This window comes from Syngnathus scovelli, chromosome 19, assembly GCF_024217435.2.
Source record: "Syngnathus scovelli strain Florida chromosome 19, RoL_Ssco_1.2, whole genome shotgun sequence".
Lineage (NCBI taxonomy): Eukaryota > Metazoa > Chordata > Actinopteri > Syngnathiformes > Syngnathidae > Syngnathus > Syngnathus scovelli.
Genome location: NC_090865.1, coordinates 5,560,186 through 5,577,361, shown reverse-complemented (window position 1 = coordinate 5,577,361; position 17,176 = coordinate 5,560,186). Strand labels below are relative to the sequence as shown.

At 48.4% G+C, this 17,176-nt stretch overlaps 1 protein-coding gene and 1 long non-coding RNA gene across 7 annotated transcripts; one reads left to right on the top strand and one right to left on the bottom strand.

Annotated features, from left to right (window-relative positions):
* Nucleotides 1–2,474: 2,474 nt before the first annotated feature.
* Nucleotides 2,475–10,861, bottom strand: rxrba (retinoid x receptor, beta a). Of its 6 annotated transcripts, none has more exons than XM_049751473.1 (13): nucleotides 10,693–10,861; nucleotides 9,800–9,942; nucleotides 9,412–9,647; nucleotides 9,161–9,311; nucleotides 8,901–9,080; nucleotides 8,449–8,469; nucleotides 7,807–7,967; nucleotides 7,606–7,735; nucleotides 7,324–7,456; nucleotides 6,530–6,565; nucleotides 5,884–5,975; nucleotides 5,699–5,804; nucleotides 2,475–5,575 (listed from the first exon to the last, which is right to left on the bottom strand). In XM_049751473.1, the coding sequence occupies exons 2-13, from the start codon at nucleotides 9,813–9,815 to the stop codon at nucleotides 5,428–5,430; spliced, it is 1,410 nt and encodes a 469-aa protein (XP_049607430.1). In that variant the 5' UTR covers nucleotides 9,816–9,942; nucleotides 10,693–10,861; the 3' UTR covers nucleotides 2,475–5,427. The 6 variants fall into 6 exon arrangements, with proteins under 6 accessions (XP_049607430.1, XP_049607429.1, XP_049607431.1 ...); XM_049751472.2 differs by having other exon boundaries at nucleotides 10,604–10,855; XM_049751474.2 differs by lacking the exon at nucleotides 10,693–10,861 and adding an exon at nucleotides 10,342–10,551.
* Nucleotides 10,862–16,004: 5,143 nt separating this feature from the next.
* LOC125987334 (uncharacterized) lies at nucleotides 16,005–17,174 on the top strand. Its single transcript, XR_007487988.1, has 2 exons — nucleotides 16,005–16,360; nucleotides 16,470–17,174. It is a non-coding gene; the product is annotated as an uncharacterized lncRNA (long non-coding RNA).
* Nucleotides 17,175–17,176: the final 2 nt, after the last annotated feature.

Genomic DNA, 17,176 nt, shown 5'->3' with positions numbered 1-17,176 from the left:
AATGGGTCAGTGATTCTGGGCCATGGCCGCAGGACACGCCCAGAAAGCCACATACCTCAAATAGGCAGAGAGGGAGAGAAAGAGGGGGGCGGGGTTGAATATGGGTGAGCACAGGGCATGGAGAGAGGGGCAGCCAAAAAGAGCCCGCAAATGTTCTTTTTTTTTTTTTTTTTAATTTAGTGTGAAATGTGGCAGTCAGCACAATTACATATAAAAATATATTCTATGTACGGACATATTTCTGTAATGTACACTAGACGTACACTTTAGTGGTAAGTACAATGACTCTAAAACAAGATATAGAACATTTTGTTTGTGTCGATAAAGTACGGAGGGCAATTTTGGGGCTTGCGCTTGATGCACCCAAGTTTTTTTTTTTGTGTGCAGTTACTGTAAATGTGAGAATGAAGCTAAACAAAACTCCTAAAACACCTGAAGTTGACTGAAGATGGATGGAAGAATGCCAAAATTGTCACCCATTTTCAGGAGATGAAACTGAAGCATCTGTGGAAAGGTACCGGCCCGAGAGGTGGAGGATGTTTGGTGGTGGTGGGAGGGGGGGGGGGCACAGAAGCATGCCGAGGGTGAGGAATGAATGAGGGCCATTGATGGAGGCTGAGGGAGCACACGGAGGTAAAGGGCACGACGAGATCAAAAGCTATTTGCGCGCGTCGGGATGGACAGATGCGTCGCTAACCGGCATGACCGCCCACGAAACGAGGAGGGGGGTTATATGGACCACGCGCTTCCTAATAACACGAATAAAATGCTGTTAGGATTAGCGTGACAGGAGAACTCCTCTGCAGGAATGCACCGGTGGAGCGAGAGGGAATGTACCACCGGTGTGTTGAGGAAGGGGGCAGGGGTGCCGGCGGAGGAAACGTAAGGGGGGAGAAACAGAGGCGGCTTTTGTGAGGCAGGAAGCGGCAAGGCCCTCGCAACGCCGCGGGTGCGAGCTACAGTAGATAAGCGAAGGACACACCTGCAAGCATTTGCGATGGATTAACCCGACCCCTTAAAGAGGGCTGGAACTTAGAAGCGAAGATTCGCACGTGAAAATCGGATCGCCAATTAATCGATTTTTTTTTTCTGGTTTTGAGGATCAAAAAGAATCGTGGAGAAAAGTGGTTCTGAGGATTTGAAGGTCATTTGTCAGGCGAAAGGGGACTCAAATGGTTCTTCAAATGTTTGGTGTGGTCTTCAAAGCAAATAGGCGGAAGGCAATTTGATTGCCGCCGTAGAGGGGGGGGGGGGGGGGCAAAAACGGTGCTGACAAGCTTGATCAAGTGAAAGCGAGGTGAGCAGGAAAAGGAAAAACGTGGCTTGGCGGTAATGAGGGCTTTTTCTTTTATGTAAACACTCACAATCACGAAATTTAAAAAAAAAAAAAAAAAGTCCTGCCCCTCAATCAGACAATTTCCCGTTTTCTTTTTGTCACGGCACGTAAGAATGAACTTTTTTTTTTCCCCCAATTGAAACCACTGCCCATCCAGATATACAATTTCCTCAAATATTTGGATAAATTAAAAAAAAATTCTGGACCACAGTCCACATGATGTTCCAGGTTTCATTTCACAACCTGTAACTGAACTACTTGATCATATTTTGAGGTTCCCGTTAAATTCTGCACTCAAGCCTGAAGGCGGAGGCCTCATTGTCCGTAAGATTATGTCATAGTCGCCCCTCGATTAGAAAGCGGCAGAAAACCAGCCGACGAGCGATGTACAATTACGTCCTTTCAAGTCCGTCTCATCCCAGTTTAGCTTTGAGTGCAGCCGAGCGGCGACGCGTGTCGTGTGATTAGCGCTAAAAGAGTTTGAGGGACAGAGACTGGCCGAGGGTGGGGGGGTTGAGCAGGGGGAAGAAGCAAGGAGGAGGAGCATGAGAGGAGCCTGGAGTTGATAAGATGGAATAAAGGGATGGACGTTGGCAATATGTGTCAGTGCTTCTGATACCGTTGAGAACTTTTGAGCCTGTGTGGGGTGACTTGTGTTACCTGAGCTTGCTGACACGCAGGTGACGTGCAGATGTGCCCCTCGATAGACTTGTGCAGAAGCAAAACATCTTCCTCTGCATCACTCATGGCACTCCTAATGATGCAAGATGACATTTTAGGGCCAAGCAATTTTTTTTATTTGGTGAACAGCTTTGTACACTTGACCATTAGATTGTATTGTAGAAGGTGAACGAAATAACCGCTCGGACGATGAGGCACTCTTCTTAACTGCTCGGATGCAAACTCACATTCCTGGAGGCTGGCAGAGTGGGATGGGAAGGCGAGCAAGTATGCCACGAGGAGGCGGAGTCAAAAGATGACCCATCCTCCCAAGTTTGCCAAGACTAAAAAGGTCAGTGCTCCCTCTAGAGGCTTAAAGGGAGCGCTGCAGCCACACAGTGGTCAGCTGAGGCCCCGGGGGTCCTGCTGGACTGACTGAGACGTGAACCGAGATGTTAAATAATGCAAAGAAAAGCAGTTTGTGTACAGTATTAAAAGCTTTACTCAGACATAATACAACAAACAGAAACAAGAGTCAGAATTAATGACTGGGGGGAGGGGAGAAAAAATGGAATATTTCATATTTTTCTTCTTTCAAAACTCCAAAGCACACAATAGTCACGCGGCTCCGCGTGCACGATGGAGTAAGATACAAACGAGAACAAGAACTGACGTAAAACAAGAGGGACAGGTTCCATTCAGATGGATGCATTTGTTTCAAACTTTGTCATAAACAAAAGGCTGGAAGCACATGGAGGGGAAATAACACAAATAGTGACTTTTGTTTTTTTTAGCAAAGAGTAAACAATTAACAAATAATCTAGCTCTACAGGGGAAATATTTTTTGTTTTCTCAATTTCCTCCTTTAGTTGACCGTCAAAGCGCCCACCATCGTAGCTGTGACCTCGTAAAATAGAGCGAGCGACCCATCCCTCCCGAGGTGTCCATACGAGGCCCGCCAGACGCACTCCCACCCTCTCGGGGGGTTAAGGACGTGAGCTGCGACGCAATCTGGAAGAACGAAAAGGCGCCTCAACGCGGCGGGGGGAAGCTTCGGGGGGATGAGACCTACTTTTTGTAACAGACCCCACAAAAACTAAGTCAGCACATTCAATATCTTAGTGGCTCAATTTTGCACCTTTTGGTTAAAGTCCACCTTGCATATTTTTTGACACCTCGGACAAGGAAGCGTCGCCACGTGAGAAATCAAATTTTGGGGGATAGCTTCTAAAAAGAGCAATTAGAAAAAGAAAAAAAAAAGCTTGTAAAACAGGGGTGGGCAACCTTTTGTGCTCAAGAGCCACATTTGATTTTTTAACTGGACAAAAGAGCTATGATGTATTTTTGTTTTTTAAAGTGAAGAGGATGTTTTCATAATACAATTATAAAATGTAATGTGCTTATTTACAATAAATCAACAGCATAATGATAATTTAATTAAAAAAATGATAGAAACTTAAAGTCGTTCATCTCAAAATAATTCAAGTTGATCTTATTGTATTTATAATTAATGTAATTATAAACTTAGAAAATTGATATCCAGCTGTTCAAAAATCAATAACCAAATTCTTGACCGAGGTCAACTACAATTCAATTAACCGCTTTAAGAACAACAACAACATAAGCTTTCTTGGTAGCGCAAACGAGCAGCAGGTCAGATAAAAAAAAAAGCACCAAGCGGGCCTTACGTAGTTTGCCCACCCCTGCACGAAACGCAAACTCAACTTGGCCTTCATTCCTGCAACTCGCACGCTGGAAGAGAAAAGTAAACACTGCAGGAAGAAAAAAAATTCACCTGTCTGACAGGTCACCTTACAATGAGGGGAGGTCCTCTTTGAGAGGACGTATTTGGACTCTCTAATACTATTCGCTTCCATCCGTTTGGCCGTCTGATCAGCCCGTGCATTTGCATACTCAAAGGTGTGAATGCGCAACAGCGTGTTCCATATTTAGCACCCATTTTCCCCATCCGTCCGCTAAAAGCACCAAAAAAAAAAAATAAAGGACTAAAACTTCTGCTCAGAATCATAAAATGCAGCAGCATTGTTTACTGCTGGCCACAATTGGACCTGGGCTTGGTTGCAAATCACAGTCAAGTGCCAATCAAGGACGCGGGTGCAAAGGCTGCATTTTCAGCACACTTATTGATTCGATGAGGGGAGGAGGGGAGGGGGGGGCAACAAATCATATTTTAAATGTTTGTTGGAGCCACCGTCATTCAAGTTCTAGTATTTACATATCTAATGTAGAAAAGCTATCAGGTAGTCAGTCACAGAACTCATTCATTTTCAAAATTCTGGGAGGCAAACACCGGTCTGACGTCTAACGCCGAACCGGTGATGTCATCACTCGGTGGGAGTGATGATTATGGATTATTAGGTGCACCGAGCTCATTTCACCGCAAGCCTTAAAAAAAAAAATTGCTCAGCATCACATCGAGCTCGGCGTGCCTAACAGTCGGGAATTGAGAGAAGAAGCCAACGCAGAGTACCTTGTCTCAGTGGCGGCGGCCATTGGGAGGAAATGTTCACACAGGTACGACTCACAAAAGTGCATTAATGACCACCGGCGAAGGACGACGTCCGGGTGATAAAAACAAGAAACCCGCCCCGCCGGGCGTGAAGCTCTCAACTCCCTCAAGCTCGCCAACCTGCCAAGCGACTGCCGGAATAGACAAGAAACAGAGCATCAAACCAATAAAACAAAAAGGAAAAAAAAAAAAAAAAGAGATAAATTCAAGTCATTCTTTTGTTTGTCTTACAAAGCCGTACTGTGCGCACATCAGAGATGGAAGGACAACGCTAAGAGTCAAAGTGCTCCTTCCTAGTTTTCAAATGCCTTGGGGGGAGGGGGAATAAAAGCTCTCATTTCATGAGTACAGTACTTCAAGATAGAAACCCCAAAAAACACGTTTCGGCATGATCACGGAAATACAAAGCATATTGGAGAACACCTTTTCGGATTAAGTCGCGGAGACACGCTGGAGAGTTGATTGAAATGCTACGCACCTGATTGGAAGCTAAAAAAAATAAAAACAACCATCAATGAAACCGAGTCGATCCAACATACAGAGGCGCTCTGAGATGAAGGCTAACTGATGATTAAGACATTTACCCGTGTGCATATACACGGGCGTGTATCGAATCACGAATGCCGTCATATGCGTATTGTCGACGGTGTATGCGGATGAGAAGCGGCGAAAGACCGAGTGCAAGAAAGACGGTGAGATGAGTGGGTAGTTGAAACCGCGTCGCCTCTGCAAGTTAGATCTTCACGTCTTTGTGTGTGTGTGTGTGCGTGCGTGTGTCTCTCTACAAATGTGAGGGCTACTTTAAGCCCAGCAGGTGCTGCGGTTGGATTGAGTGTAGCCCAACAGGCGGCGGGCGAAAAAGGGCGGCCGAACCCGCTGTGCGATGCGGTCTCCCACTCGTCTAAGTGAGCTGGTGGGGGGCTTCCAGCATCTCCATCAGGAAGGTGTCGATGGGCGTGTCGCCGATCAGCTTGAAGAAGAACAGGTGCTCCAGGCACTTCAGGCCGATGGAGCGCAGCGCCGGCAGTCGCAGGAGTAGCTTGGCAAACCTAAGGGAGGACGTCCCAAAATTAAAAAACTTGTCTTGTCGGTTTCCAGAATGTGTTCCATCGTTTGTCACATTCAACACATTTATTTGATTTATTTCCGGGATTTGTTTTTGTGGCGCTTACCTGCCCTGCTGGTCCGGGTACTTTTGCTTGCAGTAAGTCTCCAGAGACGCGTACACCCGTTCCCTCAGGACCTCCACCTCGCTTGGGTTGGACAATCCCTTGGCATCTTCGGGCAAGAGAGAGCGGCACTCTTGAGAAACACGTGGAGGTGGACGGCAAGGTGGTCGCACTTGCTCTCCTCTAACCTGGATTGAAGAGGATGATGGCGCGCAGGCAGCCCAGCTCAGTCTTGTCCATCTGCATGTCCCTCATCTTGCTCACCAGCTCGGTCAAAACCCTGCGAGGTGAAGAAGAAGGTTAGAAGGGCAGACTTTCTCACCACGCTCCGTCAAAGCCAGTCGTCAACGCGTACGGATGCCGCACAGAAGGCCACTGAAGTCGCTGATGCGTGATAAGAAGTGAAGACAGCATATTTACGTTAGCGCAGAATGACAACAAGCTTACAAGAAACAAATCAGTCATGCAAGAACACAGAAGAGGAGACAAGGAGAACAAATTGTTTTTTCCATTACACTTCATAAAACCAAAATGTATACATTTTATGATTTGGGGCAAAACTGTTGCAGGCTGGATCAGATAAACAGCATTTCATTGAATAACACCCACTGTGTGTACACTTTATGGCTTTTATGGGGCAGAACCCTAACTAAATTTAAAAAAAAAAAAAAAAAAAAAAAAAGAACCCGAAGACCACGACAAGAGCTTTTAGCACACGAAACAAAGCACAGCACACATATTTGTTTGCGATCGGTCGTATAGCTTGTGGATTTTACTCAAAGGGGACTGCGGAGGAGGGGTTCAAGGAAAGTGTTTGTGTCGTGGCGTAATTACCTGTCAAATATGGCCCCAACCTCAGCATTGTGCGCCCTGTGTATGCAATCACAATGTGTTATTACAGTGTCATTACACAGCGACATGGCCAGAACACCAAAGGTTTGAGAAGCCCTGCTGAGAGACATTCGGCACCTACTTCAAAATAGAATCACACAAAGAAAACATTTGCACTATTGACAAATGTAAAGGTGAACAATGACGGACGATTGTCCATTTTTTTTAGTTGTGTGTATTCAATTCTTTCGGTAGCCTTTGTCACCCCCCCCCTTCCAAAAGAAAAATTGAGCCATTTGTTTTGGAGCTTGTTTGGGAAAAACGAGCAGGCGCGGTGACAAGAGGACTGTGTAATTAACAGAGAAGCGACACATTGTGATTGGATAGGCGACATGATGTGCGCAGTGGATTGTCAGTCAACTGATTATTGCCAAGGGAAACATGAGACCAGCCAAGCATTTTTGACTTTCATGGAGTTAGTAACCATCGGGCAGTGATCCATGAGTCGCCAAAGTGCCTCACGGTTGAATGTGTGTGTGCAGAACGATAACTATATTAGTAAGTCAGCAGCCTCCCGGCACCGAAGGCAGAAGGGAAGGAAGCAGCAGCAGCAGCAGCCAAAAGACGACAGCAGGCACGGCCAGTTTCGCCCTCCTCGGCGAGTCATGTGACCCGGAAATGTGAGGGCGCCGCGATGTATGTGTTGGCCTATTTGAACCTTTGCGACAAAACGGGCCTGGGGGGAAAAAACTAGTGGGCGTGTGGAGTGCGACGCAGTGGCAAAATGTGACAGCTACCTGTCAAAGATGGCTCCGACGCCGGCGCTGTGAGCGCTGCTCCGGTGCACGTGGAGGCCGGTGGCCAGTAAGATTCCGTCCTTGACCGAGATGGAGCGGTGGGAGAAGGAGGCGATCAGCAGCTCGTTCCAACCTGTCAACGCCATGCTTGACTTTATTCTTTCCGAGTCGGCAACCGTTTGTGCCATTTTTTTTTTTTTTTTGGGACAGGGACTTCATTAAGTCGATCGATGTTGTTTTACGTTTGTCGGTCCGAGTTGGGGTTTTAGTGATGAGACGCACCTGCGCGTAGCAAGATAACCTGATCGTCGAGGGCCAGCTCAGAGAAGTGGGGGATCCTCTTGGCCCACTCCACCAAGGTGAAGAGCTGCTTGTCAGCCGCCTGGCAGATGTTGGTGACAGGGTCGTTGGGCTGAGGAGGTGCGGAAAGGAACACGTGATGAGGTGACACGTGACGAGGAACGCTGCAGCCGGTCGACTCACAGAGCTGCCTCCGGAGCTTCCGTCGGCGTGAAGCTCCGTCTTCTGCTCCACAGCCATCTCCGCCTCCAGAATCTTCTCCACTGGCATCTCCTCGTTGACCACGCTGGTGGACTCCACCTCGCCCTCGCGCTCCTTGTTCCTCTGGCGCTCCTCTTGAACGGCTGAGGGACGGGAGAAGGGGGTGAACAAACAAGAGAACGAGCCCAGGGGGATAAAACAAAACAAAAAATGTTGGGGATGACACTGGACAAAAAAGAAAGCCCAAGACTAACTTTCAAAACCGCCAAATGGATGCTAGTTAAGCAAGTTGACCATCTAATGCTCAAGTTTTTGCACACTAGTCAAAGCAAAAAAAAAAAAAAAAAAAAAAGGGTTGGCACCACCTTGTGGCATTTTGGGGTACTGCAAAAGGACCACAAAAATTCACTGAGAACTGCAAACTGTTGTATTCTCGTGAATAACAAAGGATAGGTTCAAAATAAAATAAACTGCTAATTCAGTCTGTGTCTGAAAAAAGTCTGGTGCATGATTTGGGAATTTCTAGAACAGCAAACCATCCCAGTAGTTTGGGTATGAATACATATTGCTGCCCCTTGCTCGCTCAATCCAACCTACGCAAGCCCCCCACCCTCTTGTCCTTACATCTGTCGCTCATCTTAGCCACTGCAGAGGGGGAGGGAGAGGGAGGGCGAGAGGAAACAAAAAGAGGAGGAGAGGGGGGGAAAGGGGGTTAGTGTTTGCAAAGCTCAGCCACCCCCATGTCCCCCTCCACCGCCGCTTTATCCCCCGGCAGCTCAGGCCCAATCATTTACAACGCACACCCTAGTTAGGTCGAGTTTGAGAGCGAAAGTGGACGTGGGGCTTCTTTCATGCCTCTGACTCGGTTCAAATTGGCGAATCCGTGAAGTGTTGCCGTGGCGACTGACAAAAAGCCATCTGCCAATGAATTTGGGACTCAAAATCTCACGTCCAGTCGACATTCAAAGTCTGGAAGTTAAATTACACAGGAGCGAATTGAATTCCTTCGCGACCACGCTTGGAGAAATAATCACATATTAAATCGCAATCACAATGTGACAATACACGTATATCACCTTCTCTCTTCATGCCCATGGCCAGGCACTTCTGGTAGCGGCAGTATTGGCAACGGTTCCTCTGCCGCTTGTCCACCATGCAGTCCTTGTTGTCCCGACAGGTGTAGGTGAGGTCTTTGCGCACCGTCCTCTTGAAGAAGCCTTTGCAGCCCTCGCAGCTGTACACGCCGTAGTGCTTTCCTGGTGGGAGAACCCAACAAACGTGTGCCAACTGCTGGAAAATGCTCAGCAGGCCTCAGACAGAGAAAAGGAGTAGTCACCAGAGGATCGGTCGCCGCAGATGGAACAAAGGCGTTTCTGCGAAAGCATCGGGCCCGGGCTGTGCGCCGACAGCTTTAGGCCTATCGGAGGTTTGACGTCGTCTGAGCTGCTCACCGTGTGAAGTCCTGACATGGAAACTGTGGAGTTGATCTGAATAAAGCACAGCAGAAGATGAGTACAAAAAATGGCCTTATCAGAATATTTCCTTCATTTAAATCTAATTCAATACCGAGTACCGACTGAACCTTACTTGCGGGCTGCTGATGGGACCGTAGCCGATCGACGGCGTTCCTGGCAGGCAGGGGGAGCCCAGCGAGGAGCTGATGACCGAAAAAGGGGAACCCGTGCTACTGATGGGGCTGTTGACCCCTGCGCTGGAGATGGGAGGCAGGGAGGTCATGGAAGCCGCCGCCGACTGCGCCAAAGGTGGCGAGCGCTGGCCTGACGGTGGGGAGGACACTGACGAACTGTCCGGACTCCTCGAATCTGGTCAGAAGCATTTTATTTGTATAAATCACCAATCACAAGCTAATGAGACACCAGAACAGTAAGACAATAAACAGTAGACAAATATCCTTGGCCCGAGAGTAAAAAAGATTCAGTTTCGACGTTGCACTTTTGAAGCAGCTGATTGTCACCTCGACTGTCTCCCATGGTGCTCCTGTCTGCTTTCACTGGCTTCTGCACACCGTCGATTCTCCGCGTCAACAGCCAGCCCTCAAACTCGAGACCGCGGACTGCGGCCCGGGCCGAAGCTGCTTTGACGGCACCAAAAACGGCTCTGAAATGCCAACACATGAAAAGGGAGAGCATGGTTTAGCTACCAAAAGGGATGACAGTAAAATAAATATGTAAAACATCAGTACGTGTCTTCCACCGTGCAGTCGGTGTTTATGTCCCAAACACTAAATTTTGTTTGCTGAATTTGTTGTCCTTTTTAAATAAAGTTTGCGACAACAGACAGCTGTTCGACAGACGCTCGCTTACTTGTGCATGTAAACATGTTAAAGCGACATAAATTATGCATGAAACGCATGTAGGGCACACGCAAAATGTGCAGGATTTGTTTTGACTGCTATATTATGAACAATAATTTAGAAAGAACATTTGGCTCTGGTTTTTAACTAGCGCTAGCGTCCACATAGCTTCAATGTTAGCTCGCACTTTGGAACGTCTTTACCTTCAGCCGGGACCACTTTTTCTTATATTGGTGGGCAGTCAACACGGACAAAGTGCGCGTGGTGCCGTGTCGCCATAACACCCCTCAAAAAACGTTTTAATCCTCCAAAATTGGCAAAAACGAGACGTTAATCAATGCTAGCTAGGTTAGCTAGGCGCTAACGTGTACGCGATTTAGCCAATAAGCTAACTCAGAAGCTAATATGTTGGCGTCGCAAACAACACGGAAAACGAATGTCTCAAAATAAATGCGGATTACTAACGTTTAGCAGCGCAGCTTCCTCCCATGAATCGATGTTGGCCCAGAATGTCTGTCTGGACCCCCCTCCCTCCCCCACACACGTTCACTCACCACCACCTCCAGCACGCACGTTGGCCCGCAGACAGCCCACCTTCCCCCCGCCAGGATGAAAACATGGTGGCGGCGGTGCTGGATCCTCAAATGCACTCCTGGCTGCCACTTCAATTCACGGCGGTGCCTTAAAAATCGAATTAAAATCGTTCTGTGTCCACAATGATAGCGTAAAACATTTGTATCTTAAATATCAGGCCAATGACGGCCTTATTTGACTGTATTGAGTACTCGTGAATGCTGATGATACCACCCACCGATACTCAAGGCTGAGTCTGTATGTGTGGGTTCTGTTACAGATAATAATCTTTTGAATTGAAATATCCGATTGTGTACCAAGTCTAAGGCCCCCAAAATACACCCCCCTTGCCAGTTGACACTAAACGACACTACACTGCTAGCTAACAAACTGCACTGCTATCAGCTGGATCGCAACAACTGTCTTGTGTGTGTCTGTTTATGATTGCACGTGTGCATCGTCATGTTGACTCCCGTGTCACTGACCGCAGAGGTGAAAAGGTCAAAACAAGTTTAGCTCAGAGGTTACTTCAGCCTCTGGTGAGCTTTGAGTGCTCATTATTGACAATCTGAGAAAAAGATCAATGCAGGCAAAGACTCAGGAGGCGAAGAGAAATTTTCAAATAATACATATTATATATTTTTTATGGTCGCTAACCATTACATCACATTAATGAAAGACAACACCTTTCGTAGAGATGAACGTGTTTTTATTTCATTGAGTCAACCAGTTCAACCGCGTACCAAATTATCTAATATCGAGTAAGATAATAAAAAAATCTAATATAAAGTATCTTAATAGTAAACTTAATGAAATCTCATTTTTCTTAAAGTATGTGACAGACTCGATGCTAGCATACGTGCGTGTGTGTGTGCATGTGTGTGTGTGTGTTTGTGTGTATGGCTACGTGAGTGTGAGTGCTACGCAAGGGATTAGTTGCAGTGTGTGTCCACTAGTGATTAGCCTGGTCAGTGGGCCTGTTGTGCATTCACTCCGTCCATTAGCATATTAATGCTCTCTCGCTCTTGATCCCCCCCCCAACTCCCCTTCGCCACCTTCAGTCCCCCCCCCCCCCCCCCCCACTCGCCCCGCTCTTTCTCTTTACATACTTCCCACACTGACTTGTCACTTCCTGCAGCTCTAATAAATCTCACCCTTCGCTTATGATCCGGCCGAGCATATTTGGAGGTGCTCAATTTCCCTCCAAAATTTTCCCTCCTCTTCCTCGATTTCTGACTCCTTTTTGCATCCTGTGAGGAAAACACACACAGAAGCAAATTATGAAATGCACACGCAGAGTGTAAACACTTCCAGTCCCGATTGAGCACGATTCAAAATGTTAGCAAAGTGGATACAGCGGCACGGTTCTCATCCTCGACTTTGAAACAAATGAATTTTTTGTGATTTATCGCTTTTACAGACTATGATTTAATATGACGTCGTCTTCCTCTCCACTTGTTTAACCGTTGTTCTCATTTTGCATTTTTAACCTCTTGCTTTGTGTCTCATGAAAGTTGCTAGTTTGCGTTTTTTCTATCTGTAAACGTTTCCTGTTTTGTCAAAGTACTGTAAAGGTCCAAATTGGATTTAATACTCGCTCGCCTTAACGAATAGAGTCCACTTTTTTTTTTTTTTTGCTCGTCGAAAAGGAGAGGTCAGGGGCGTGATGTCCATCCACAACTCCTGGTTTCACCAAGGCAGACGCAAGAATTGCGTTTGGACAATCAGCTCCGGACCTTCTTTCATTCTCGGCTGGTGGTCGTCCTCAGTAGTCCCTTTCGTCCCTTTGATGGAGACCTTTGGCCTGCCGGCCGCAGGTCAGCGCATGCGTTTGGAAACGGAGGCAGAAGACGAAGAGGAGGGAGCAGTAGAAGGTGAGAAGAAAAGACAGAAAGCCAGAGCCCTAACTCATTCTGTGTGTGGGTGACACCATGATGAAGAGAGGGGTCACCACCCGGGGCGGGGAGGGGCAGGCCAGGCCATGGCGGGCCGCCCGTTTGCTTTTCTGCTACAAAAGAACAAGTGCACGTCAAAGAAAACAAAAGCCTGCCGTGATAACTCGCCGCATCAAGATGTGAAAGTGCAGGTTGGCCGGCGGAGGTGATTAAAAGTCGGTGGCAAATGTAAAAAAGTTCTGATTGATCCCCCCAATCAGATTTGCCAAACAATTTTCTACTTCTCTGCTGGGCTTCGTGGGACATCTCCTTTCTCTTCCTCCACCCGATGGGATCTTTGGTGAGGCCGGGCCTATTCATGGGAGCCCCCCATGTGCCGTGCCCACCATTGAGGTGCAGAGCAGCATGGCCACAAAGGATGCCAGAGCCCTCCCGGAGCCCCCCAACAGCGTATTGGGACGCATCTCATTTCTTGAACTCTCAATCCCCGAGATGTAGCTAGCACGACGACGCAGCTAACAAATTGCGTGAAGATGCAAACTTTGCCCTCAAGTTTCTTGACGTGGAAGGCCCGAAGGCCTGAAGTCATGTGCCGCGTCCTCGCTGGATGCCCAACCTGCATGTCAAATCTATTCTCCCTCTCACATTTGAAAACAGCTGCACACGCTCAGAGATGAGGAATTACCTCCAAAAAGCACGTGAAGAAGCGGCGATCCGCTTTGGTGTCCTCCGAGGCGCTCTCGTCCCTTGGTGGCTCCTCTCCCGAGCCGGACCACGCCGGTGCCCGCTCCTCCATCTTTCACCCTCTACGCCTCTTCCACTTCTGGTCCCGCGTCCTTCTTCCTCTCCTTCTTCAACCCTCTGTGTCCGGACCCCCGCCCCTCGTTCCCCCCCCCCCCCCCACTCCGCCTTTACAATTCCATGGCCCTTCTACCGGTCTTCCCCGCCCTCTCCCGCTCTCTTTCTCACTCTCCCTTTGAGCCTTCGCCCGTCTCTGCCTCGCTCACTCGCTCCCTCTCCTCATTTCATGCAGCGCTGGGGTTACCTAAGAGACTAGGCCTCAATGGAGAAAATCTCCTTTGGCACAATGAAGTGGGTGAGAGGCAGTGAGGAGTGGGGGAGTGTGGGTAGTGGGGGAGCACGGGGGAGGAGGTGATGGGGGGGAGTAGGATGCAGATGCACGCAGAGATGGAAGGTATGAAATGCACAAATGTGATTCCATGGTTTTGCTTCTGCCTTATGGCGTCCATGAACCACCCCCCCTCCAGAACACTTGTGGAACTTATGAGTGAAGCTCAAAACACCAGACAATTAAGTCACAAGGATTTTTTTTTTTGTAATAGCTGCAAATAAATACTAGTGTTAAATTTATCCTGAGATAAGAGTGCCAAGATTCCCCAAATTTCAAAAGTGCAAGGCAGACATGCTCATCCAGGCCCCCTTTTGTCCCACCCCTAAAAAAAAATCTCTTCCTCTGGAGCCTCTTTAATCTCTCCCCTCGTAGCTAGTTTGGAGGTTTCAGAGGTTAGTTACTGATTAGCACCAAAAACTGCCACACTTCATTTGATGGCGGCAACCTTATTGAGGTCCTCGGCCGCGCTATTCAGTTTGTCGTTTGTCTTTGAGTTTGCAAACAGAGCCCCCCCCCCCCCCATTGCTCTGCTCTGTGTCTTTACAACTATACTCCTCCAACCAGCCCCCCCCCCCCCCCCCCCCCTCTCCCCGCCGCCTCCTTCTCATCGGAGGATGAGCGAAAACAATAAGGCTAATCACAGAATAGAGATATAATTAACGGCACACGCACGGAGTTAGCGCTCTCCTACACGCTGGACCGCAAATAGCAGCGGTGTGAAAAGGGATCTGAGCGTAGCTATTTTTGACACGCTTACTTCGAGTGGTAATAAAAAGTCTACACACCCCTGTTCAAATATCAAAGATGAATCATTTCAAAAGGTGAACAGTACAAAATAATTTTTAGATAAGGAGTAAAATATAACAATTGAGATAAGATGGTTGCATATGTCCGCACACCCTTTAGGAACTAGCATGCAGATTACTGCCTTGATTTGCTAATAATTTCGCAGGGACTCAACTTTTTTTTTTTGTCATAATGACTTGCAGGTTGAGACTTAGTTTCCACATTTTTCAATTTCTCCCAGCCGGGTGTGCCGAGACGCCAAGATATCGGCCCTAATGGCTTCATCGAGCGTCGGTACACGAGTTCCCGCTGAGCTGAGGTGATAAGGGCTGTTTGAATGTGGCACGGGAGGTTAGCGCTGGGATGGAGACGTGTGTATAAGTATGTGCATGTGTGTGTGCGGAATGAGTGGGTTGTTGGGTGGGGTGAGCGCAGATTGTCCATGGTGCCCCCCCCCTCCCTCCAGTAGGCTGTGAATGAAGTTATTTCCAGGCCTCTGTCCATCTGTTACCGTGGCAGCAGCAGTGAGCAAGGTGTTGCCATGGCGCGCCGGACACAAAAAGGCGTGGCGTGGGAACGGGTCCAGGGGTCAGGAGTAAGGGTCAGCGGGTCGAGGGTCACAGGCAGCTGGACAGCACACAAGAGGAGGCCGGGGTGAGAAAAGAAGGCGGGAAGAGAGAACCCCCCCCCCCCCCCCCCCCCCCCCGCCCTTCCCCATAGCCTTTCTTCTTTCAGACGTCCAAGCAGTGGACGCCGCTGGACGTTAACATTGAACTGATAAAGCGAAGTGGGGGTGAAGGTAGTGGTTGGGAGGGGGGAGCGCAGGGCAAAGGGGGACCTCCCCCCCCCAAAAAAAAAAAAAAAAAAAAAACGAAGCTTTGCGAAGCTCCCCTGCCTTAGCCGCCGCCGGCTAATAGTAGGCCGCATTTGCCAGCCAATTGACTGTGCTCAATGCCACGCATTGCCGCCATTGAGGGGACGGAGGGGTCCGTGCATCTGTGCGGCCCCCGTCTGCACTTTGCCCGCATAAGTGACATCGAAAGCAGACAAAAGGCAGCTTCATTCCACTCGTTTTGAGCCGCAACAAAACGCAAATCAATCAATAGGTGACTAAACGCGACATTACAATTTGAATGTATCCATCTCAAACTCCTCCATCTCGCCAGACAATTTCCGAATCAAATTAAATATTACCAAAAGTATGTTTAGCGAAATCATAATTGAAATGTCCACCTTCCACCGTGGCCGAGTGAAACGGACAGGAGATGGTGAAGCACATCAGCGGATAACACGTTATGACAACGTGGATAACAACGTAATTACACACACACATATACGCACACACAGGGCCTCTTTGGACTTTAATAGCTCGTTGCCGAGATGAAGCCAGCTCAGCATCCCTGCTCGTCGGAGGCCGCAGTAATAGGATTAGGAGCGGGCCAAGTCCAACGCTCCGTTTGACACCTTTTGTCCGCCCGCCCCGAGACGCAGATCACAGCCATGGCGAGCGGGACAAAAGCCTTTGAACAAATTGTGTTGTCGCTACAAATGCGTCCCGATGGGAGAACGGCGAGCCGCCGGTTCCACGGGACATCAAATTAACGCCGATTGTTGACGACTCAATTTACTTTCTTGAGGTGGGGGGGTGCAAGAAATGACGTCTTTTCACATGTGGACCTCCATGAGATGCTGAGCGATCACTTAAGGTGGGAAAAAGAGGCTGGGAGGAACTAATGGGTAATAACGAGGAACGGGACTGATGAGAACAGTCAAAAACTAACCAAGCAGGAGAAAACAAGAGCAGAAAAAAGAAGAGTTACACAACTACGTGACTCGGTAAACTACATTATTAGCACTCGTTTTTTTGCAGAGAATATGATGTTGTCTTTTTACATGCGTGTGTCACGCATGTGACTTTGAACCTCACATCTCTTTTTCTTGGCAGGAAGCGTCGAAGCTCATAAAACTCCTTTTGGTGGCTCTCCCTGTGTGCACTGGGGAGAGCACAGAGAATCTCTGTGTGGACTCCCATGGAGTGACGGGACACGAGGACGCCGCCGGGAATGTCAATGGTCTCGCTCAAACCGAGCCGCCACCTGTTGTGTCCGAGTATCATCGCTTGTGTTCATTTTTGAGAATACAAAAAAAAAAAAATGGAGGGAAATTATGTGCAGACGATTATGCAGAAAGGCTCGTTTACCTTGAACTCCGTTCTGAGGCAGGGTCAGGTATTGTCGCCGGGTCTGACAGGGTCAGGCGGGGGCACACCCCTCTCGGGGGGTCGTGGGCCGCTGCCCTCGCGGGGGGCCACAGAATGGGAGGGGCCGATGAGGTATTGGCAGATTTTCGTGGGCTGCAGATGCTCAATATGCAGATGTCTAATCGAATTGTGCGCCCATGAATTGCTTGCCCCTCTGATTTGCATAAGGACAATCGGCGGCGGCGACTCGGGGGTCAGCGCCGACCCCCGGACCAAATGAGCAGCCGGCTGCAGACGCCCCTCCAGGACGTGTGAACTTGAAGTAGACTTTACTCAACGACAAAGATTATTGATTGATACTAATGTCAGTGAGTCCGTCTGGGAGCCTGTCTGACATCTGTCCAGTGTGAGATCGAATTTTGACTTTTAAAATAAAATCAAGCCTAACTCTC